This window comes from Hypanus sabinus, chromosome 1 (genome assembly GCF_030144855.1).
Source record: "Hypanus sabinus isolate sHypSab1 chromosome 1, sHypSab1.hap1, whole genome shotgun sequence".
Classification (NCBI taxonomy): domain Eukaryota; kingdom Metazoa; phylum Chordata; class Chondrichthyes; order Myliobatiformes; family Dasyatidae; genus Hypanus; species Hypanus sabinus.
Window position 1 is genome coordinate 190,200,179 of NC_082706.1, and position 24,439 is coordinate 190,224,617.

General features: G+C 40.1%; 1 protein-coding gene across 10 annotated transcripts in view; it reads right to left on the reverse strand.

Annotated features, from left to right (window-relative positions):
- The window catches only part of LOC132401655 (lethal(3)malignant brain tumor-like protein 4), a 380,142-nt gene that overhangs the window by 19,851 nt on the left and 335,852 nt on the right, over positions 1-24,439 (reverse strand). For 6 of the 10 annotated variants that reach the window (XM_059983695.1, XM_059983702.1, XM_059983685.1 and 3 more), the window contains 2 exons: positions 9,126-9,295; positions 5,484-7,945 (listed from right to left, as the gene is read on the reverse strand). In XM_059983695.1, the coding sequence (XP_059839678.1) occupies positions 7,664-7,945; positions 9,126-9,295 (452 nt within the window). In that variant the 3' untranslated portion in view covers positions 5,484-7,663. Of the gene's footprint in view, positions 1-5,479; positions 7,946-9,125; positions 9,296-24,439 lie in introns of those variants that run through there. The other 4 variants (XM_059983770.1, XM_059983710.1, XM_059983719.1 and 1 more) reach the window with 3 other exon arrangements.

Here is a 24,439-nt window from a genome sequence, read left to right on the forward strand (position 1 = left end):
ATGATGAGAAAAACAATGGAGGAATGTTCTTTCTTATTCATTATAAATCTGGTTAATATGAAGAAATTTTGTATGATGAATTCAATGTCTATCAATCTAATTACTCTAAAACAGTGCTAACTGTTTGTCTCCTCCCACCCCATCATACTCCTGACATGCCTGTAGAAGATGGAAGAGCTTTTAGGGAGTCATGTGAAAAGTCTCTGGCTCCAGACTTCCAGGTTCTGGGCTGCTTTTTGAGCCACAGTGTGAGCAATTGTACAAGCAATGTCAACCATGCACAGTCCTTTGACATAATTGCAATTGCCAGTACTATAACTCAGATTATCAATATTATAGCTGCAATTTACGATACTAATGTGGTCTGACAATGTTTGTTGCAAAATTGTCAGCTTCACATTAATGAAATTGACATTCGCACCTTCAACTAAACTGCCATCAATCAATGATATCAACAAAGCAATTCTATCAATGTCAAAACGTCAACTCAATGTCAGAGTTCTGTTCACTTGCTAATGTGATATATTTCAGAAAACAAACATGATAACACTGTCAATAAACAAGTCCATGTTTAACCTTCAATTCATCGTGTATCATGAAGTTATTTTGAATAATGAGGTTTCAATTTGATGTTACTGATTACTGAATGGAGCTGTGTGGGAGGTATAAACATTCACATTCTAAGTCAGAGGTTCCCATCCTTTTTAATGCCATGGACCCCTACTATTAACTGAGGGGTCCATGGACCTCATGTTGGGAACCCCTGTTCTATGTTGTATTGCCTCAGATTATCCTGTGAATAAATTCTGTTAAGAAATGGTGTTTAGTTCAAGGGATTGCCCCCTCCCTTGCATTATAACAAATAAACAGCATGTGGCTATTATTTGGAAACCAGCTGTGCTTTCAAGACTTACAGTATTTCTTTTGGATAATACTCCATGTTCTCATTGCAATCTATTTTAACTTCATCTTGCTATTCTCAACTGAGTGGATGGAAGAATAGATCACAGAATAATACTCTGGGTGTCTTGAAACATACTGGACTTAACTGTCATCAAGTCATACATTCTAGGGCAGGGGTTCCCAAACTGGGGTCCATGGACTCCTTGGTTAATGGTAAAGGTCTATGGCATATAAAAAGGGTTGGAACACCTGCTCTAGGGCAATAAATTATTTTATGTAAGAGTAAGTTCAGCTTAGATCAAATGTTAACAAAGAGAAAAAACAGTTGCCTACACTACTAAAGTCCTTTGAAAACTGCAGTAAAACTCTAATAATCTGGTCTCACTGGCTCTCTGGTGGTGATGGATATACAGTTTATGGACTAGTAGATTCTACTTCAGTTGATACCTCAAAAACAATTCTGAATATGCTTTTTTTTATTGTGGGCCAAAGGGCCTGCAGTGTGCTATGTTCTATATGTTATAATTGGCATGATGGTATTTCTGGAGAAACAGTGAGTTTAGTATTGGTATTGGTTTATCATTGTTATCATGACACTGCGATGCAGTGAAAAGCTTTTGTTTTGCATGCCATACTCAGTTATACCAAGGTAGGAAGAGAAAACAGAATGCAAGGTATTTTGTTTCATTTACAGAGAAAAGTGCAGGGCAAATAAAGTGCAAGGGCCATGAAGGGATAGATTGGGACAAAAAGAGTCTGGTAATAGATTAATAGAAGCTGTCCTTGAACTGGTGGTCCAGGCTCTCAAGCTTCTGTCTCCTCTGCCCAACGGGAGAGGAGAGAAGTGGCAATGAGCCGGATAGCAGAGAACATGATAGCTGGAATATTGTCTGGACCCACAATCTTTGTTTGTTCAGTGTCTTGGGTTTCTTCATACTATGGCAATGAGTCACTTTGGCTGAATTCTGGGATTTATAATGGTGGGGACCTCAAGAAGATGCTGAGAACAACCATCTATTCAGTTGAAGATGGTTCTGCGTGCTTTTGCTTTGTGATTTAAATGTTGGGCTCCATTATCACTTAGATGAGATTGTTCTTCAAAGTTTCTTTAAGCTCTCCACACCCCTACTTCCTCCTGTCTATTGGTTATTTTTCAACCTCCACACGACTGTAAGTAGTAGGACACAAGAGCCTTGAGGCTGTTTATTTGTTGTAGGATTGCAGTGCTTTGGGTTTAACTGGCTGGTTTCAGATACTGTACTGGACTTCCTCTTCCACATTTCTCATTGAACCAGAGTTGGCTCTTCAGCTCTATGGTAATGGCAGTGTGAGGTATAGATCAGGCCAAAACATTACAAACTGGGGAAGTATGGTTCTGCGGATCATCTTTCCTCAAAGTATCTAATTCTGAGCTGCTGTGTTTGTTCTGTATCCACGTCATTCAGCAATCCATTGCAAATATGCACTGGCCACTTTTTGCAGCACTGTTATAGAAAAAATGCATCCACAACAGTTAAATTGGCAAGAAGGATACCAGTGGATATATGCCTCGTGTTGTTCCATCTGCCACAGATCTCTGGCAACTCTTCTTCAGAACTCACAGTTTGCTGCCACTGAGTAATTTGCTGGGCCATTTCACAGGACAGTTAAAAGTCAATCACATTGCTGTTGTCCTGCTGTGACACCTACAGTGCTGTTGGGTCAGCAGTTCAAGCAATTAAATCCACTATGGAGCAATATTATATTTCCACATCCAAATGGCTAATGGCAATGGATTGATTCTCTTCCTAAAGAACACTGTTGAACTAGACATTTCTTTTCACAGCGGCCTGGTAATTACACGGCCTGGCCATGACAACAATTATGGATACTAACAGTTCTTTTAATTTGAATTTAAATTCCTTTGATGGCATGGTGGTTTTCAAACTCACGTATCTACAACAACAGTCAAGACCTCTGCTAATTAAATCAGCAATTTAACTCTAATTCTAACTGTCTTCATTTTCAAATGTCTTGAGCTGAGATACTTTTCTAAAAGTTTCTGGAAAGATTTTTCATATTAAGGAGTTTGAAAGTTTTTGAGGCTCCTGCTGTGAATTCTGAGTTTCTGTTGTTTACTGCTCAACGTTGTCACTGCGTATGACACAGTATGTACCTCCCCGACATCAGACCCATAGACCACTTAATTGCATGTTAATGACAGAGTACAGAGTAACATGGACAACTCTGAACTCCTTACCGTTGTCAATCACTCATTACATGTATATGTAAAGTCAGCTAAGTGATACAGTTTTTTTAGTCAGAGTTGGTTGCAAGTTGCACATTTGCTGCCCCTGCCCTCCAGGTGAAAGAAAAAGACACCTCTTTCTTAAGTATGGGAGTTTGGTTCAAAAATGAACTTAATTGATGGAACACTTGTAGGGCTGCCTGTAGAATCATATAGCCTAGATACAGGTCATTTGGCCCAAATCATCCATGCTACACAAGCCATTCCCATTGGCCTGCATTTGCTCTGCATCTTTAGAATTCTCTTCTTCAAAGGGTGGTGGAATAAACTTGACATTCATTCAGTGATTCCTCTTGTTTCATGTAGATCTCAATACACATCTTTCCATTTAAAAATGTTGGAAGACAACATACATAAGATTCATTAAACATTTCCAGGCCTCCCACTCTTCTATTTGTCCTATTATGTAAAGATAATTCAAAGCTTCATTTCTCCTTTATTCAATGCCTACTTTTATTACCAAGAAAAAAATCCAAGGATTCCTATACTCTTCATCATCATCATTATGTGCCATGAAATATGACGTGGGCGATCATGGTCTTCCATCTGTCTTTAATCTGAGAAGTTCTAATAAGATCTTCAAAAACTTTTGTGTGGCCATCCCTTGATGTAACTCATAAATGTCTTGCACTGTTGACCAAGACATTTTCTTCCATCAATTTTTCCTGTCACTGCACGATGTTCGGGCTTCTCTTTCCTCAGGACATGTCCCACAAATTCCAGCTGCTGTTTCCTGATTGATGGCGCAATTGGGAAAAGGTAAGCTGGAAGGCAGCTGAATAGAAGATTTAGAAAAAATAATTTTTCATTATCATAATAGTAACAGAATGCTGCCTCTTATCTGTCCTTTACTTGTATGATAAGAAAAATAACTTCTATTCAATTGCCTTCCAGCCAGTCTTTTCTCAATTGAGTCATTTTTCTTCTATTCAGCCTCGCATCGATCCTTTCCCCATACACTTTACCAAAATGATTTCTGCAAATTCAGACAATAGAAAACAAAAGTATTTTATCCTGAATATTTTCAATTCATCTAGACGTGCAGAGAGCACTTTCCTGTTCTCCCTTCACCATTTGCCATCCCCTTTACCTTCTCTCATCTTATTTCCCTGCCCAGTATCTCTCTCTGGTGCTCCTCCCCCTTTTTCTTTCTTCCACAGCCTTCCGTTCTCCCCCTTCTCCATCCCTGTATCTTTTCACCAATCAGTTTCCCAACTCCTTACTTCACCCCTCCCCCTCCCAGTTTCACCTACCACCTTGTGTTTCTCTCTCCCCTCCCTCACATTTTAAATTTACTCATCTTTCTCCCCCCAGTCCTGCCGAAGGGTTTCAGCATGAAATTTCAACTGTACTTTTTTTCCATAGATGTGGCCTGGCCTGCTGAGTTCCTCCAGCATTTTGTGTGTGTTGCTCCAGAATCTGCAGATCTTCTCCTGTTTACAAAATTTCATATGCTTTCAACTCTGCACTGAGTGTCACTGTCTTGTCATTCCGTCCCTATTGAACTAGGTAGATCTCTGGTTCTCAGGATTCAGACTCTTAATGATGTGTTAAAATCCCTCCCAAATTTTCTTGTAATTATAGCAAAAACTAGATTCTGGAAATCCAATACAAAAATAGCAAATTTGAAGCTAACACAATAAGCCCTAGTGGAACTCAGTGGGTCAGGCAGCATCTAAGGAGGAAAAAAGACAAGACGGTGTTTTGTTGACTGTCCATTTCTCCACTGTATATGTTCTGACCCATTGTGTTCCACTAGCACTTTGTGTGTTTGTAACGTTCTCCTTCGCGTGTAACGAAACGCCGAATTAAATGTCGAGATAAACCACAGTTAATAAGAACCAGATCGCAGTAAGATTAACCATTTACTGTTCACTCTTCACATTAACATATGGTGAAAACTGTTGATAAAACAATACAAGATTGATACAGTATTTGTTCCTTCCTTAATATCACATTTCAAGTGTAAATACTTGCAAAGGTGACTATAACTACATTACACTAAGGTGCAGTATACAGGGAGAGTTTACCTGCTCCATTGACTACTTTAAATACACTTCCATGCAAACTATCCGCGACTCTTTAACTAACGAAAGCATAAACATTATCTACCGTCGTTACTTCTAACAGGATCGGCATTAACATCTTAGTTCAATATATCGATTATCTATTAACTTACAGCGTTGCTCTCACTGTGATTTCTCATGCCTGCAAAACAACTTCTGCTCAGGTGTGCCTCGTGGTGAGCCCCCACCCTCGCGTTAATTCCAAACCGGTATTTTCCCACAAGACGCGGCGAAACCGGATGTGACGTCATCGCATGCCGATATATTTTACATGCAATGAATATACTTTAAACACTTCTAATTCTAACTAGAAAATACTATCGAATGAATTACTAAGCAAAAATATTATAAACTAAATAACTGTCGTAAAGACAGCACAGTGTTGCTCTACATTCCAGTATCTGCAGTCCTTTTTTGTCTCCAAATGCTGGAAACACTCAGCAGGTCAAGCAGCATTCGTGGGGAGAGAAACAGCAAAATCTAACTTTTCCAGTGCCAACCAAGGATCTTGTTTACTAGATTCTTGGGCATCCACTCATCTTCCCATCCTTTGCATCATATCTGGTGGCAGTGCCTTAGCCTACACCTACGTCCCTACAATTCTTTCCTTTTCATATTGTATTCTTAGAACTGGTCTCTTTGGCCAATGCTTTTCTAATCTCTCTCCATTGCCTCAGTTGTTTTAGTGAAGAGCCTGGCTTCATCATCCCATGCACCTACCACTTGGCTGAAAAGTACCAGCAAGGAGGAATAAAATGAATGTTGTTGAAGTTAGCTGTAAATTTGGGATGCCACTGTAGCGTAGTGGTTAGCATGGTGGTATTTCAGCGCAGGGCTTCGGAGATCAGAGTTCGATCCTGCCGTCCTTTGTACGGAGTTTGTACATCCTCACGTGCTATACGTAGGTTTCCTCCCACAGTCCAAAGATGTACCGGTTAGTCAGTTAATTGGTCATTATAAATTGTCCCACGATTAGGCTAGGTTTGAATGGGAATTACTGGTGGCGAGGCTTGAAGGGATGATTTCTAAATGAATAACTGAATGTAAACACGAGGCAGAGATATAAACACAAGAGTTCCATTTCTCTGGATTCCACCGTCTCGTGCATTGTGGTTCTACACCGGGAATACATGAAATTTCCTTCCTAAAATAGATCATTAGAAGATAGGGGATTGTTATTAAGACTCATTTGCTTCCTTAAATGCACAATGTCTAACACAGAGTTACAAAGAAATTGAAATTTGAAATCATAATATTCTGCACAGCCAGGATGAACTGTATTGGTTTTATTCTGTGTCACTGCCTCTTTCATCTAATGTAACACACATGAAACACTGTAGGAACTCAGAAAGTCAGGCTGCGTCTACAGAGAGGAATAAAGAGCTGATGTTTCAGTCCAAGACCATTAATACCTTTAGTCAATTCTGTTTATACTGTATGTGCCTTTGTTATCTTTAGATTCAGAATCAGAATCTGGTTTAATATCATGGCATATGTTGTAGAACTTGTTGTTTTATGGCAGTAGTACATTGCAATACATAATAATAAAAACTATAAATGACAAATAAATAAACAAATAAATTATAAAAAATAAGCAGTGCAAAATGAGAGTTCAAAAATACTAAGGTGATGTTCAAGTGCTCATGGTTTCATTGGGTATTCAGGAATCTGATTGTGGAGAGGAAAAGCTGTTCCTGAAATGTTGAGGGTGTGTGTCTTCAGGCTCCTGTGCCTCTTCCTTGATGGTAGCAATGAGAAAAGGACACGTCCTGTATGATAGGAGTCCTTAATGATGGATGCTGCCTTTTTGAGACATCACCTTTTGAAGGTGTCCTGGATGCAGGGGAATCTAGTGCTCATGATGGAGTGGGCTGAGTTTCTGATCCTGTGTGGTGGCTCTTCCATACCAGATGGTGATGCAATCAGTTAGAATACTCTGAACAGTACACCCACAGAAATTAGTAAGATTTTTTGCTGACATCCCAAGTCTCCTCAAACTCCTAATGAAATATAGCCGCTGTACTGCCTTCTGTGTAATTGCATTAATATGTTGGGCCTAGGAAAGATCTTCAGAGATGTTGACACCCAGGAACTTGAAACAGCTCACCCTTTCCACTTCTAATCCCCTGACGAAGACTGGTGTATGTTCCCTTGAGTTCCCCTTCCTAAAGTCCACAATCAATTCTTCGACGTTGATTGAAAGGTTGTTGCTGTGACACAACTCGATCAGCTGATCTTTCTCACACCTGTACACCTCCTTGTCACCATCAGAAATTCTACCAACGATAGTTTTGTCATCAGCAAATTTGTGGATGGTGTTTGAGCCGTGCCTTGCCACACAATTGTGAGTATAGAGAGTAGAGCAGTGGGCGAAGCACGCATCCTTGAGGTGAGTTAGTGTTGACTGTCAGCGAGGAAGAGATATTATTTTCAATCTGCACTGCTGTGGTCTCCTGGTGAGGAAGTCAAGGATCCAGTTGCAGAGGGAGGTACGGAGGCCCAGGTTTTGGAACTTCTTGATTACAACTGCGGGTATGATTGTATTGAACGCTGCATTGTAATCAATAAGCAGCAGCTTGATGTAGATATTACTATCGTCCAGCTGATCCAGGGTCAAGTGGAGAGCCAATGAGATTTCATCTGCTGTAGATCTATTGTGGTGATAGGCAAATTGCAGTGGGTCCAGGTCCTTGATAAGGCAGAAACAGAGTTTAGCCATAACCACCCTCTCAGAGCATTTCATTACAGTAGATGTGAGTGCCACTGTGCGATAGTTGTTGAAACTGCTCACCCTAATCCAATTTTAAAAGTTGACATAGCAGTGAGATCCCTCACATCTGATCCAATGAAATAGCTATCTAATTGATATTGTTGGTCCTGAACATTAATATGGAAGATACTGGGAGGTAACTAACAGTACATTATTAAATGAGGTTTACTTTCCCATTCATGTTCTTGTTTCTATTATGGTGAAGGTAATCTATAATAGATGATTATGTAATTTTAGAATCAGGCATGGAGGATTGTAATGTCATTATTATTTCAAAGTTCATTTATTATCAAAGTATGTATACTGCATATAACCTTGAGATTTGTCTCCTTACAGGCAGCCACAAAACTAAAGAAACACAATATTGTTCATGTAATTACTTATCACTTAAGTAATAAGTGCTCCCAGTATAACAAAGCACTCACTCATGGCCAATATTTCAAGCATGAAATATAATTATCCATCCTAGTTTCTTGCCCCTCTATAACGATGTCAGTTTATTTGAATTTGTTCTTGGTCTGGGTTAAAATTCTTATATCTTAATGACAGATGTCTACTGAGTTTGAGGGCAGGATAGGCACCTGAATCCTAAGGATGATGTACTGAAAGCAGCAAAGGATTTCACTTTTTTATTGGGATCAGGAAAAAATCTTTGATCAGTAGTGTTAAGTCAGACAATTTGTGTACTTTGCCTTTGGGAGCACCCCAGATATAACTTGCATCCTACATAAGATACCTGTAAATTTATGTACAGGTTACTGGCAACCAAAACCTGGTTTTAATATAAGCTCTGATGAATGTTGTGGCCCAAAACGTCAACTGTTTATAGATGATGACTTGCTGATTTCCTCTAGCATTTTGAGTGTATTATGCTTGATTTCCAACATCTGCAGTGTCTCTTCCTTCTTATGGACGTCAGTCAATGAATAAAGTGCAGTATATTAGGATATGTCATGTACTATGGAATACTCTTGAGGCTTAAAAAACTTTTTATGAAATGGCAGACAGATGCATACAGGCCAGCAATTTTACTTGTCCCGAATGTGCATAATTTTATCTCATCGTCCTTTATAAACCATAGTTTTTATCAGTGTTGTACCTCATCGATAGTCCACTTGGACACCTTGCTGGCCTGAAAGTTCAGCACGCTGGGCAGTAGTTTGCAGTGCTGCTCCCAGCAAAGGGGGAGATCACGAACAGTGTGAGCAGACATGGTTGACATGAAAACAGACTGGTGGAGAGCTTGCTGCATAGTGTCAAAGGAAAGATCTGGAAAAGAAAGGGAAAAAGAAATTACTAATTTTTGAAGAAACATTTATTTTAAACTTTGATTCCCTAAACATAATTAAATAAGGAATAAGAGCAGGAATAGGCCATCTGGCCAGTCAAGCCTGCTCTGCCACTTATGTCAGAAGCATGGTGACGTTTGCAGGCTGCCTAGCACAATCCTCACTTATTTGATATGAGGAAAACGATACATTTCACTGCATGTTTTGATGTACATATGACAAATAAAGCTAATCTTGATCTTCACTAAGATTACGGTTGGACTCACTGCCATAGCCCATAATTCCCCTGCTATGTAAGAATCTATCTAACTGTGCCCTGAATACATTTAATGAGGTAGCCTCTCTACTGGTTCCCTGAGCAGAGAATTTCACAGATTCACCACTCCCTAGTCAATATTTATCATTTTAATGGCATTGTCAAAAGGAAAAGTTTTGCACCAAACTCATTGACACTTTCAGGTCGGATGCCAGCTGCGCAATCGTTAAAAATTTGTTAAGGATTAATATCAAAGATGTTTCCATTGATTATTTAAAAATGAAAATAAATTGAGAATGGGTCACTTGTGACTTAAGTGCATCTTATTAACTGCTGTGTGGCTAACTGTGGCAGGCAGTTAGGTCTCTCTGTGTTCGTGAGGTGACCCTCTCTTTCAGTGTTGGAGGATGGTTTGGTGGTTCTGTGTCTATGGATTGGACTATAGCATTTATGAATTGCGGACTTTTCCAGACTTATGGTTTTTATATTCTGTGTTTTTAGCCTGTTTCTTTTCCGTTGTGATGTGCGAAGGGAGGGGTTTTTGGGGTCGATGTTCTGGTTGCATTCTGTTATGTTTTTTTGTGGGGGAGGGGTTGTTTGGCGGTCAGTGTTCTTGTGTTTTGTGTGGGGGGAGGGGGATTTGGGGGTTGATGATCAGATTGCCATTTTTTCGTGTGGTGGGGTGGATTTGATGTTTCTCTCTGAACAATTTCACGTTCTTTCTTTGGTGGCCATTAGGAAAAGACAAACCTCAGAGTTGTAAATGGATACATACTTCAATAAAAAATGAACCTTTGAACTGTCTGATAGGAAAGTGAGCTTATTGGTTTCTTAATTATTAGACAAAACTGGACAAGTAAAGCCGTTTGCAAGTTCTAACCTCTCCCATCTCTGGCAACCCATTATTCTTACAAATCCATTGTTACTTAGCTAACTTGAATGTTCTATTTCCTATTAACAGAATTAAAACAGAGCATGAACAATAATGTTTCACCAGCTGATTGTACAAGAACTTGATGTTACTAAATTCAAAATAGCTCATTTGTTTAACAAAGTGTATTTTTTTTGTAAATAATTAACCATATTTCAGGGCAACACATACAAAATATAGGAGGAACTCAGCAGGTCAGGCAGCGTCTACATAAAGGATTAAACCGTTGATGTTTTGGAATGGGGCCATATTTCATGTTTGCCTGATTTATTCCAAGTCCAGAACTTAAACATAAATTCTTCAAACTAAGTCAGACGAGACTGCAGATGATAGAATCTGGAAACAACCAATCTTCTGAAGGATGTATAGTGTTTAAAATCTATGATTTAATAAGATAGTCGGACACTGGGGACTGAAGTATATGGGAAGTGAGTGGAAAGCTGGTCTAGAGATGAAAGACCTCCAAAGAATCTAATTATCTTTTTCTCATCCTAGTGGAAGAATAATGCATTTCAGTTTAACCCTGTTGTTGTTCCTTTCTGTGTTTTGTGGCACAATGGGTGACAATCTTGCCATTCTTTTATAGCATATGTCTGTTTTTTATAAGGCTGAGTTGCTAGCTCAATGCTCAACACAGCATGGAAGGAACCCGCCAGATTCGAACTCGAGACCGCTTGCCTTGAAGTGCAGTGCAGGTGCCACTACAACACCGGACGGTCTTTAGTTTAACCTTCCTCTCATTTTATTCATTTCAGATTGACTGAATAGTTTGCATTTAGGTGAAGAATTCTTTCCAAAGAGAATTAGTTTTTATTCAAAAATGGATTTGAAAATATAACACAGTGAAAAATGACTGTAAAGCAAATATTAATGTTCCAAGGTAAGCACAGCAAACAGTTGACAAAAATATATTCCAGCCATATACTTTAAATTATGCAATTATTAAAACATGAATCTCAACACAAGGACAATTGACAACACCGCTGTTCTGGTAAAATCTCAGATGATGAAGTAGAGGCCAGTGTGAGAGGCTGGATGAGTAATGTTTCAACAATGTCCAACTCAATGTCAACAAGATCAGGAAACTGATTGTGAAATTTAGGAAATGGAAGAGGTCAATGGTAGAAAGGGTGAGTAACTTTAATTGTCTGGGTATCAACATCTTACACCTGTCTTGAGCAATGACAAAGAAGGAATGCCAGTGGCTCTACTTTATTCAGAGTGAGGAGATTTGATATGTCAGCTGAAATCCTTGCAAATTTCTATAGGTGTATGGTGGAGGTCATTCTGACTGATTGCATCACAGCCTGGTGCAGAGGCTCCACAGTACAGGGTTGGAAAAAGCTGCAGAGGGTTGTAAACTCAGCCACCTCCAACACAGGAACCAGCCTCCTCGCCATCAAAGACATTCTCAGGAGGAGGTGCCTGGAGAAGGTGGCCAAAGATTCTTCCCCTCCTTTATCAGATTACTGAATGGTCCATGAACCCAGGGATACTATTGTTTAAAACGCAAACACGAGGAAATCTGCAGATGCTGGAAATTCAAGCGGACTCTCACAGCTACCTGGACTATTCCTCTCCCCACACTGTCTCTTGCAAAAATGCCATCCCCTTCTCGCAATTCCTCCATCTCCGCCGCTTCTGCTCTCAGGGTGAGACTTTTCATCCCAGGACGAAGGAGATGTCTTGCTTTTTTAAAGAAAGGGGCTTCCCTTCCTCCACCATCAACTCTGCTCTCAAACGCATCTCTTCCATTTCACGCATATCTGCTCTCACCCTATCCTCCTGCCACCCCACTCGGGATAGGGTTCCCCTTGTCCTCACCTACCACCCCACCAGCCTCCGGGTCCAACATATAATTCTCCGCAACTTCCGCCACCTCCAACGGGATCCCACTACCAAGCACATTTTTCCCTCCCCGTCTCTTTCTGCTTTCTGCAGGGATTGCTCCCTACGCGACTCCTTTGTCCATTCGTCCCCCTCGTCCCTTCCCACAATCTCCCTCCTGGCACTTATCCTTGTAAGCAGAACAAGTGCTACACCTGCCCTTACATTTCCTTCCTCACCACCATTCAGGGCCCCAGACAGTCCTTCCAGATGACCCGATACTTCACCTGTGAGTCGGCTGGTGTGGTATACTGTGTCCGGTGCTCCCGGTGTGGTCTTTTATACATTGGTGAGACCCGACACAGACTGGGAGACCGTTTCACTGAACACCTATTCTCTGTCTGCCAGAGAAAGCAGGATCTCCCAGTGGCCACACATTTTAATTCCACATCCCATTCCCATTCTGATATGTCTATCCATGGCCTCCTCTGCTATAAAGATGAAGCACACTCAGGTTGGAGGAACAACACCTGATATTCTGTCTGGGTAGCCTCCAACCTGATGGCATGAACATTGATTTCTCTAACTTCCGTTAATGCCCCTCCTCCCCTTCTTACCCCATCCCTTACTCATTTAGTCATTCATTTATTATTTCCCCCCCTTTTTTTTTACTTTTTTTCTCTCTTTTTTCTCTCTCTGGCCCTCTCACAATCACTCCTTGCCTGCTCTCCATCTCCCTTTGGTGCTCCCCTCCCCCTTTCTTTCTCCCAAGGCCTCCTATCCCATGATCGTCTCCCTTCTCCAGCTCTGTATCCCTTTTGCCAATCAACTTCCAGCTTTTAGCTTCATCCCACCCCCTCCGGTCTTCTCCTATCATTTCGGATCTCCCCTCCCCCTCCCACTTTCATATCTTTTACTATCTCTTATTACAGTTAGTCCTGATGAAGGGTCTTGGCCCGAAACGTTGACTGTACTTCCTATAGATGCTGCCTGGCCTGCTGCATTCCACCTGCATGTTGTGTGTGATACTATTACTTAATTTGCTTTTAGCACTATTTACTTAATTTGTAATTCATAGTAACTTCATGTCTTTGTACTTCACTGCTGTTGCAACATAACAATTTAACATCATATAAGATGGTGATAATAACCCTGATTCTGATTCCGGAATGCAGTTATCATTTAATGTGTATGCCCATTTGCTTTTGGAGAATGATCTCTGCCATACATCTGTAGAAAGTCGCCTTTGGAAAGATGACAATGCATCTTACATTTGATGAGGTGAGTATATACTGTCAATAGGTTGCTGATGGTTAATAAGAGATGAATAAGAGATGAATAGGAGATGGTTAATATGCACCTTGTACTCTTGTCTCCACAACTATAGATTTACATTTAATCTCTAATTTGAAAATGTTGTGGTGCTAGATGATTGGTAGATAACTATTGTAGAACTAATATACAAAGTTCACATAAATCATAATGTCCAAAAAAATTAGATACTTAAAATAAATCAACTATTACTCTTATATCTTATAAATACATTTTATAGCCTAATTTTATTTAGTCAGAGTTAAATATTTATTATATAATAGTTGTCACTGTGAAATCAAGATTATTTTAACAACCTAAAGGCAGATATTTCTGCTTTTGTTAACATTGACATACTGAGAAACAATCTGCAATTGTTACATCCAGCACTCAAGGTAAACAAGAGACTGTTTCCATTAATCATTATCCTTAATATTCTCAAGAGCCAATCACAATAAATAATAGGCATCATTACACCACTGATTTCAGGACGCTGATTATGAACAAACTCGGTTCCAAATCATTATGCCTTGCTAAGAAACATATCTTTACAATTGACTGATTGCAATCTACACAGATTGTTTCCTGTGCCAAGTATTATATAAAAAAATCAACACTAAAGTTACTAATTATGTGCCCATGAAAATTGCTCATTTTCAAAGTTTTCTAAATCCTTTTTTTTAAAACTCTGCACAGTTCCATTATAAGAGATCTGCAATTTTGCACATAATCTGAACTGATCATTTGTTCCACACATAATATACAATATAGAAAAATGAACCATAGAATATTAGACTGTAAATTGGAAATAAAAGGTTCAAATTCTAATAAATTCAGACTGGCTTTATTTTGTTTTGCAATAATCTGCCTTCATGGGATCATATATACAACAGTGCTAATTCTATTTTAATTGTACTAATTTCTGTCAGCAGGATTCTGTACATAGTGCCAGATGTGAATACATTATTGTTAAATGAAAATTACATATTACAATTTTACAGAATTGACTTTAATCATTTATAAAGGGCCTTTGTTCAAAAAATATTTTTGTATCTTTGAATGGAACACATATTTGATAAATCAACCATGAGTAAATTCCTAATGTGCCTGCTGGGATTACATACTATAAAAAATTGGAATGCATACTGCTTATGATTTTCCAGTCATTAATTTTAATAAACTGACTCCCATCATGAAAATCCTACTGGATCAATGGTGTCTCTGGCTTGTTTCCAATCCAATCCAATGAACTCTGATCACAAGCCAGGCTCAGCTGCATGCGGGCAGCTGGTTCTCAGCAGTCTTTCTACTGCCACCTCTTCCATCTTACTTGCGGTGGAAAGCGCAAGGTTGTTGGGACATAATTTTGGCTAGTCAACATCCACCTGCCCCATCCACTGAATGCTCTCTCTTCAGAGTGATGGCAGTTCTTGTGAATGCGAAAATCAATAATAGCATAAAGTACAGTCTTAAGGGCTGAGTCTTGTCAGATGCATGTATGTTGAGAACATACATGTTGAGAACAATGTATAGAACATTGTATGTTCTATTACTGGCAGAATCATTATCTTTAAACTTCACCGGTACTATAGTGATGAAACTAGCAAAATGTATGAGGATGCAAATAGCTTACAAATAGTAAATGGTATAGCAGTTATTACTCAAAAATACTTCAGCTAGTTTTCATGGAATAGCTATTTGCTGGCTGCAGTCATACATCATAGTTAATGGTTGTAATTACCCTCTGTACAATGCCACCTTAGTCTGTGCTCCAGACATATAGTCAAGCTAATTATGAACTTCCTTTGACAATTTCACTTCCATGTAAGAATCAGTCATTATTCTGTTATTCTTGATTTTAGATTTATGACAGTTCCAGGCTGCTCTGATCTTGTAGAAACACCAATTAGAGATAACAGAGCTTACAATAATAGTTTAGTAGTTAAACTTTGACCCATTCAAGTAGAGGATAAAAAGCAAGAACAAATGAGTGAGAAATATCAGGAGAAGGAACTTGTACAATTATTGAAAAAAGTAGATTATATCATTGTAGTAGTAGAGCAAGAAGTGCGTGACTCGAGTTGAGTATGATGTTCTCCTTATGGGTTTTGCTTTGGTGGGTCCTCAGGTCACTGTCAAGGCTGATCTGGGATCCACATATTTGGGGTATTTGGGAGTATGGTTTGAATGACAATTAAACTTGATCTGATTTGATTTTCCTCAATGGAGAATGCCTGGGTGTGATTTTGTTTACAAGAAGCTGATGCACACCACAAGATGACTGGAGATCACAAGATCACTGCTGTAGCCTTGCTTTGCCTACCCTGCTGTTGTGTTTTCAACCAGCTCCACTGTTGAGGTCTTGGTTGGAACCTGCCCTTTGACCATACCGCCATGCCTGATTCTACTGGGTGCTAGGCGGCAGATGGCTAAAGTCCAGACCTAATCGCTCTTGGGATCTCAGAAACCCACGAGCCTCTACACCACGACAGGGTGATGATCCAGTCAGAATCAGGTTTAAATCATTGGCATAGGTCATGAAATTTGTTGTTTTGGGGCAGCAGTACATTGCAATACATAATAAAAAAATATAAATTACAATAAGAAATAATGCATATAAAAGTAAATTGAGTAAATAGTGCAAAAAGAGAACAAAAATAGTGAGGTCATGTTCATGGGCTCATTATCCATTCAGAAATCTGACAGAGGGGAAGAAGCCGTTCCTGAAATGCTGAGTGAGTGTCTTCAGGCTCCTGTACCTCCTCCTTGATGGTAGCAAAGAGAAGAGGACATGTCCTGGGTGATGGGGGTCCTTAATGATGGATGCCATCTTTTTCGGAGACATCGCTCTTTGAAGGTATTCTGGATGCTGAGGAGACTAGTGCCCATGATCAAGCTGGCTGAGCTTACAACTTCCTGCAGCTTTTTCTGACCCCGAGCAGTCATTCTCCAGACCAGATGGCGACGTGACCAGTTAGAATGCAGGACTTCAGTGAGATACCATGTCTCCTCAAACTGCTCATGAAACATAGCCACTGTCAAACCTTCTTCGTAACTGCATCAATATGTTGGATAAATCTTCAGAGGTGTTGACACCCAAGACCTTGAAACTGCTCAAACTTTCCACTCCTGACCCCTCAGTGAGAACTGGTGTGAGTTTTCTTGACTTCCCCTTAATGAAGTGCACAACCAATTCTTTGGTCTTACTGACATTGAGTGCAAGGTTGTTGCTGCGACTCCATTCAACCAGCTGATATATCTCACACTTATCACTCTTGGTTCGGCTAGCAGCTTAACCTATAGTCCCTGGCCTGATCAAACTTAAGAAATTTCATTTGGGTGGAAGCTGTGGGATGTGTCCTGTTGCAAATCAGTACCATGAAATAACAAACAGTACACGATATGTGATTAAATGATTGAGCTTTATAATCCTTATTTTGACTATCTGGTTAGTAAAGAAACAAAAAAAGGGCCCATTCTCATCAAACAGTCTAATGCGTAAATGTTGGAGCTTACTGATAAAGCCGTTCAACCACCATTGACCTCCTATGATCGTCGCTGACCTTTGGACCCTCACTCAGCGGTCTACTAACTCTCTCCATTTGCGTCTCTTCTCCTCATCTCTCCCCGGCAAATGACAGCAAATTCCCTGCTCCCAGATACTCAAGAAAGAACAGCATCCTGTTCATTGGCTAACAAGCCCTGTTATCTCTAGTCACAACCCAAACATTGCTGCTACAGAGAAACTATTACCTCAGGAGTGGAACATTACAGAGAGGCCATTATACATTAGCAGTGAAACCATACAGCGTGTTATACCTTCTTCATAACTGAATCAATATGATGAACCCAAGATAAATCTTCAGAGGTGTTGACACTCAAGAACTTGAAACTGCTCAAACTTTCCACTCCTGACCCCTCAGTGAGAACTGGTGTGAGTTTTCTTGACTTCCCCTTAATGAAGTGCACAACCAATTCTTTGGTCTTACTGACATCGAGTGCAAGGTTGTTGTTGCGACTGCACTCAACGAGCTGACATATCTTACATTTGTGTGCCTCCTTGTCACCATCTGAAATTCTGCCAACAATGGTTGTGTCATCGGCAAACTTATGGATGGTGTTTGACCTGTGTCTGGCCACACAATCACGGGTTAGAGAGAGTAGTACAGTGGGCTAAGCCCGCATACTTGAGGTGCGCCAGTGCAGATTGACAGCGAGCAAGAGATATTATTTCCAATCCTCACTGATGGTCGGGTCTCCCAGCGCGGAAGTCAAGGATCCAGTTGCAGAGGGAGGTACAGACGCCCAGGTTTTGGAGTTTGTTGATTAGAACTAATGCTGAGCTGTAATCGATAAACAGCAGCTTGCTATTGTCGATGTGATCCAAGGCCAAGTGGAGAGCCAGTGAGATTGCATCCACTGTAGACTTATTGTGGGGATAGGCAAATTACAGTGGGTCTAGTTCCTTGTTTAGGCAGGAGTTGATTCTGGCCATTCATCACAGTAGATATGAATGCCTCTGGGTGATAAGTCATTGAGGCAGCCCATCCAGCTCTTCCTGGACACTGGAATGACTATCACACTCTGAAGCAGGCGGGAACCTCCGAATGCAGCAGTAAAAGATTGAAGATGTCCTTGAACACTTCCGCCAGTTGCTTGACACTGGTTTTCTGTGCCCTTTTAGGTACACCAACAGGTTCTGATGCCTTGCGAGAGTTCACCCTCTAGAAAGATGTTCTGATGTTGGTCTCCAGGACAGAGATCACAAGGTCAACAGATGCTGCAGGGATTTGTACTGCTGTGGTTTTATTCTCCCTCTCAAGGCACACATAAAAAGCATTGAGCTCCTCAGGGAGTGAGGCCATTTACGATGTTGGATTTAGCCTTGTAGGAGATGGTGACATAGAAACATAGAAAACCTACAGCACAACACAGGCCCTTCGGCCCACAAAGCTGTGCCAAACATGTCCTTACCTTGAAATTACCTAGGGTTACCAATGGCCTTCTACTTTTCTGAGCTCCATGTACCTGTCCAGGAATCTCTTAAAAGACCCTATCGTATCCGCCTCCACCACTGTCACCAGCAGCCCATTCCATGCACTCCCACTCTCTGCATAAAAACTTAAAACTGACATCTCCTCTGTACCTACTTCCAGGCACCTTAAAACTATACCCTCTCGTGCTAGCCTCTTCAGCCCTGGGAAGAAGCCTCTGACTATCCACACAATCAATGCCTCTCATCATCTTATACACTTCTATCAGGTCACCTCTCATCCTCCATTGCTCCAAGGAAAAAAGGCCAAGCTCATTCAACCTATTCTCATAAGACATGCTCCCCAATCCAGGCAACATTCTCCTTTGCACCCTTTCTATGGTTTCCACATCCTTCCTGTAGTGAGGCGACCAGAACTGAGCACAGTACTCCAAGTGGGGTCTGACCAGGGCGCTATATAGCTGCAACATTACCTCTCGGCTCCTAAACTCAAACCCATGATTGATGAAGGCCAATACACCATATGCTTTTTCTTAACCACAGAGTCAACCTGCACAGCAGCTTAGAGAGTCCTGTGGACTCGGACAAGAGCTCACGTGCATCCAATTCTGTTTCTAATTTCAATTGCAATTGTTTTCTTCGCTCTTAAAGTAGCTTTCCATAGGTTGTACCTTGTCTTCTTGTATAGTTATGGATCACCAGTTTTGAAAACCATAGATCTAGCCCTTAGAAGACGATGAATTTCCTGGTTCATCCATGGATGTTGGTTTGGATAAGTCCATAATGTTCTCAAAGGCACATACTTATCCGCCTAGGTCTTGATAAAGTTGGTGTCAACTGTAGCATATTCATTATATCGGGGGTGGCCAACCTTCTGCATTCCATGCGTCAATTTTTTCATGCATGCACAAGTTTTGATGGTCAATACAATTCTTGTATCCCCATTCAATTCTTGTAAAAATATGTTATTATAGACATATTTAGCACGTTTACATGATATATTGATTTATATAAAAACAAGATAAACATTACTTACCTTAATGAGACTTCTTTTAACGAATATATTTTGTCTTCTTTTGATTTCTTCCTTTTTCTTAAGCACATATTCTTTCCATAACTCAGACCCAAGCACTAGCTTCATTTTTGTTACTGTTTCAATCTGATGTTGTGTTTTATAGTGTCTATTAAGATCATGTCTTCTATTACAGTTGAAGTCAGAAGTTTACATACACCTTAGCCAAATACATTTAAACTCAGTTTTTCACAGTTCCTGACATTTAATCCTAGAAAACATTCCCTGTCTTAGGTCAGTTAGGATCACTACCTTATCTTAAGAATGTGAAATGTCAGAATAATAGTAGAGAGAATGATTTATTACAGCTTTTATTTCTTTTATCACATTCCCAGTGGGTTAGAAGTTTACACCCACTTTGCTAGTATTTGGTAACATTGCCTTCAAATTGTTTAACTTGGTCAAACATCTTGGGTAGCCTTTCACAAGCTTCTCATAGTAAGTTGCTGGACTTTTGTTCCATTCCTCCAGACAGAACTGATGTAATTGACAACACGAGTGAATCTGCAGATGCTGGAAATAAATGAAAAACAGAACTCAGCAGGCCAGACAACATCTATGGGAGGAGGTAGTGATGACGCTACCTCCTCCCATAGATGCTGGTGAAATTGAGTCAGGTTTGTAGGCCTCCTTGCTCGCCCACGCTTTTTCAGGTCTGCCCACAAATTTTCTATCGGATTGAGGTCAGGGCTTTGTGATAGCCACTCCAATATCTTGACCTTTTTGTCCTTAAGCAATTTTGCTACAACTTTAGAGGTATGCTTGGGGTCATTGTCCATTTGGAAGACCCATTTGCGACTGATCTTTGCCTTCCTGGATGATGTCTTGAGATGTTGCTTCAATATATCCACATAATTTTCCTTCCTCACGATGCTGTCTATTTTGTGAGGTGCACCAAAGCACCCCCACAACATGATGCTACCACTCCCGTGCTTCACAGTTGGGATGGTGTTCTTTGGCTTGCAAGCCTTACCCTTTTTCCTCCAAACATAACGACGGTCATTATGGCCAAACAGTTCAATTTTTGTTTCATCAGACCGGAGGACATTCCTCCAAAAAGTAAGATCTTTGTCCCCATGTGCACTTGCAAACTGTAGTCTGGCTTTTTTATGGCAGTTTTGGAGCAGTGGCTTCTTCCTTGCTGAGCAGCCTTTCAGGTTATGTCGATATAGGACTCGTTTTACTGTGTATATAGTTACTCGTCTACCTGTTTCCTCCAGCATCTTCACAAGGTCCTTTGCTGTTGTTCTGGGATTGATTTGCACTTTTCGTGCCAAAGTACAATCATCTCTAGGAGACAGAGATCATCTCCTTCCTGAGCGGTATGACGGCTGCGTGGTCCCATGGTATTTATACTTGTGTACTATTGTTTGTACAGATGAACGTGGTACCTTCAGGCGTTTGGAAATTGCTCCTAAGGATGAACCAGACTTGTGGAGGTCTACAGTTTTTTTTTCTGAGGTCTTGGCTGATTTCTGTTGATTTTGTTTGTAAACTTCTGACCCACTGGAATTGTGATAGTCAGTTAAAAGTGAAATAAGCTCTGTTAACAATTGTTGGAAAAATTACTTGTGTCATGCACAAAGTAGATGTCCTCAATGTCTTGCCAAAACTATAGTTTGCTGATGTGAAATCTGTGGAGTGGTTAAACAATGAGTTTTAATGACTTCAACCTAAGTGTATGTAAACTTCTGACTTCAACTCTATGTGAGAATGTGTTTTCACAAACAATGCACAACTGTTTTCCTGACAGACCCGCTATAAATAAGAACTCATTTTCCCACTGTTCATTGAATTCACGCTTACTATCACTTTCTGCTTTTCTTTTGCTCATTTTCTTTTGCACTGTGATGGGTAACTGAATGTAAAAACAAGGCTTAATTTTCGAAAAAGTACAAAACTGCAAATGTTCACAAAGGATGAACAAAGCACAACTCCGTAACACATGAGTGTCAATTGTAAACTGAGTGGCAAAAACCTGCGAAGCCCCACTGGTGCAGACACCTGGCGCCTCAGGATCAAACACATATCAAACGTGTATTGTACAGTTATGGAATGACTGCAGAACAAATGTCCCTCTTTCCTAGTTTGACTCACTGAGCATTTTTAAAAAATTGAAAACAGATTAATGTGAAAGAAGATGACATTCACCAAAAGATGTGCACAAAATAATAAAATCACTAAAAATAATTGCTAAGTTTTAGATTTATTCTTAGTAAAACCCATTTCTAGCTCTAAGCTACATGAATTCCTGTTATAGATTTTCTTCCTACAAATCGGTTTTTGGTTAATCATTTTTGAAAGAGTAGGTTTACTTTTTTATTATTATCACTGGGGTGCAATGCGCCACTTCTGATCATCCAATGTGCCACTTCCGGCGCATGTGCCATAGGTTGGCCATCCCTGCATTATATAATTGTATTAGCTCTCCCATGCATATTTGTCAATCGGATATTCCATCTATATATACTGGTCATGTGCTAATTATCACCAGTCAGTGAAATGTTGCCAATCTAGTAAATCGGAAACTTCACAAAAACTGACAGATCCCCAAGAGGCTGACAACTAAATAGAAGTTCCAATTGAGTGTCTAAAACGTGTGAAAACTACCCTGCAGCTTCAGCTGTGCTCATTTGTAATGTTTCTTCACACAAACTGAATAAAGCATAACAAGGAATCTACAACAATGGAAGTTACACGAAGGTGCTGAATTTCTGGGAGTTCCAAAAACATGTTCTTGAAATATTTGGAACATACTGTAAGTAATAAATTTGATGCAATGGCTCCTTTAAAACATCTTTTTATATTTAGCAATTTTTTTTTGTCAAAAATAAACTTTAATGACAATAAAATTTATTGAGGCAAATTAGGGTGGATAAACCCCAGGGTCTGACAAGGTGTCCCCTTGTATCTTGTGGGAAGCTCATACAGAAATTGCAGAAGCCTGAGCAAATGTATTTTAAATGCTCTTAGCTATGGGTAAGGTGCTGAAGGACTGGAGGATAGCTAATGTTGTCCTATTGTTTGAGAAAGGTTCTCTGAATAGGCTAGGCAGTTATAAGCTGGTGAACCCGACATCATTAGTGGATAAGTTGTTGTAAAGTATTGTAAGGGACTGGATATATAAGTACTTGGATTGACAGGGACAGATTACGGATAGTCACCAAGGCTTTATGTGATGTCTAACCAACTTATCGAGTATTTTGAGAAGGTTGGTTAGGCCTAACTTGAAGAATTGCATGCAGATATGGTCACCTAAACACAAGAAAGATGTCACTAAGATTAAAAAGGAACACAGAAGATTTACCAGGACATTGCCAGGACTTGAGGACCCGAGCTACAGGGAAATTCTGTATAAGTTAGGACTTTATTCTCTGAAGCATAGGAGAATGAAGGGAGATTTGATAGACGTGAAGGTACAGATAGGGTAAAAGCAGGCTTTTCCCACCGAGGTTGGGTGATAATGACAGCTAAAGGTCATGTGTTAAGGGTGAAAGGGGAAGGGTTTAAGGTATGTATGAGGGGTAATTTTCACTCAGAGAATGGTGAGAGTGGAGGATACGGGTGTGATTTTACCACAAGAGAAATTTGGATAAGGACAAGGATCGACGCGGTATGGTCCAGGTGCAAATTAATGAGGCCAGGCAGAAAAAATAGTTTGACAGAGATTAGACAGACTTATGGGCCTACTTCAGTGTTGTAGTTCTCTGTGACTATAAGAGAAACAGTGCAAAATCTTTTACATCTTTACATACAACTTTACACTGTTATTTGGTCAATTCAACCAGATATTTAAATTATAAAGCAAATTAAATGGCATTTTAATCAAAGACCTGCACTTGCTTTGAAGATACTTCAGAAACACACTTTTACTCTGCAGGCTGTCTGTACAGCTCCTGGCTAGTGTTTCACAGAAAGGCTTGGCCAGGAAGTTCACGGATATGATTGGTGGCTAAGATGTACAATTGCACTGAATTCAATGGCAGATGTAGGGGCAATTGTATGTTGCCTAATTTGCATGAGGATAATCAGTACTTGCAACTCAAACAACTGCTAGATCTGCACTGCTCAAAAGCTGAAGCTGACAAACTGCACAGGTGACAATCTGTAGGTCAGTTCTACTAATTTCTGCTATGGAATATTTTTGAAATGAAGCCACAAGAAGGTAGATTTTTACCCCTGGGCAGTAATCTAGCAAGGTTGACCATTAAGGAGTACGTCTGATTTTAATTTTATTCATTGCTATTTAATGACATCAGGTGCATTCTATTCTAGATTGGGTGTGGCTTAAACAGACTATTGTCATGGCTGTGGAACAAAACCTTGCCCAAGATTATTACAGGATTATAAAAAGAGAATTGTGTAAAATTAGATTGTCATAGAACAAAACAGCATAGCTGCCAATGCATTGGCCCAATGAACGCATGTCAATCACAGTGCCCATTCAGCTGATCCTAATTTCCTTTGCTTGGCCCATATCGCTCTAAGTCCCACCCCTCCAATAACCTATCCAAGCGCTTCTTAATTGAAACTATTATATCTGACTCAACTACTTTCCCTGGCAGTTCATTCCATATATTCACCCCTCTGTCCCTCAGGTCCCTTTTAAATCTTTCCCCTCTTACCCCGTGGTTTTGGTTTCTCATCCGATTTATCTGTGCCTCTCATAAGGTCAAACATTTCTATAAGACTACTCTTTCTTCTACATGCCAAGAAATAAATACCCAACATTTC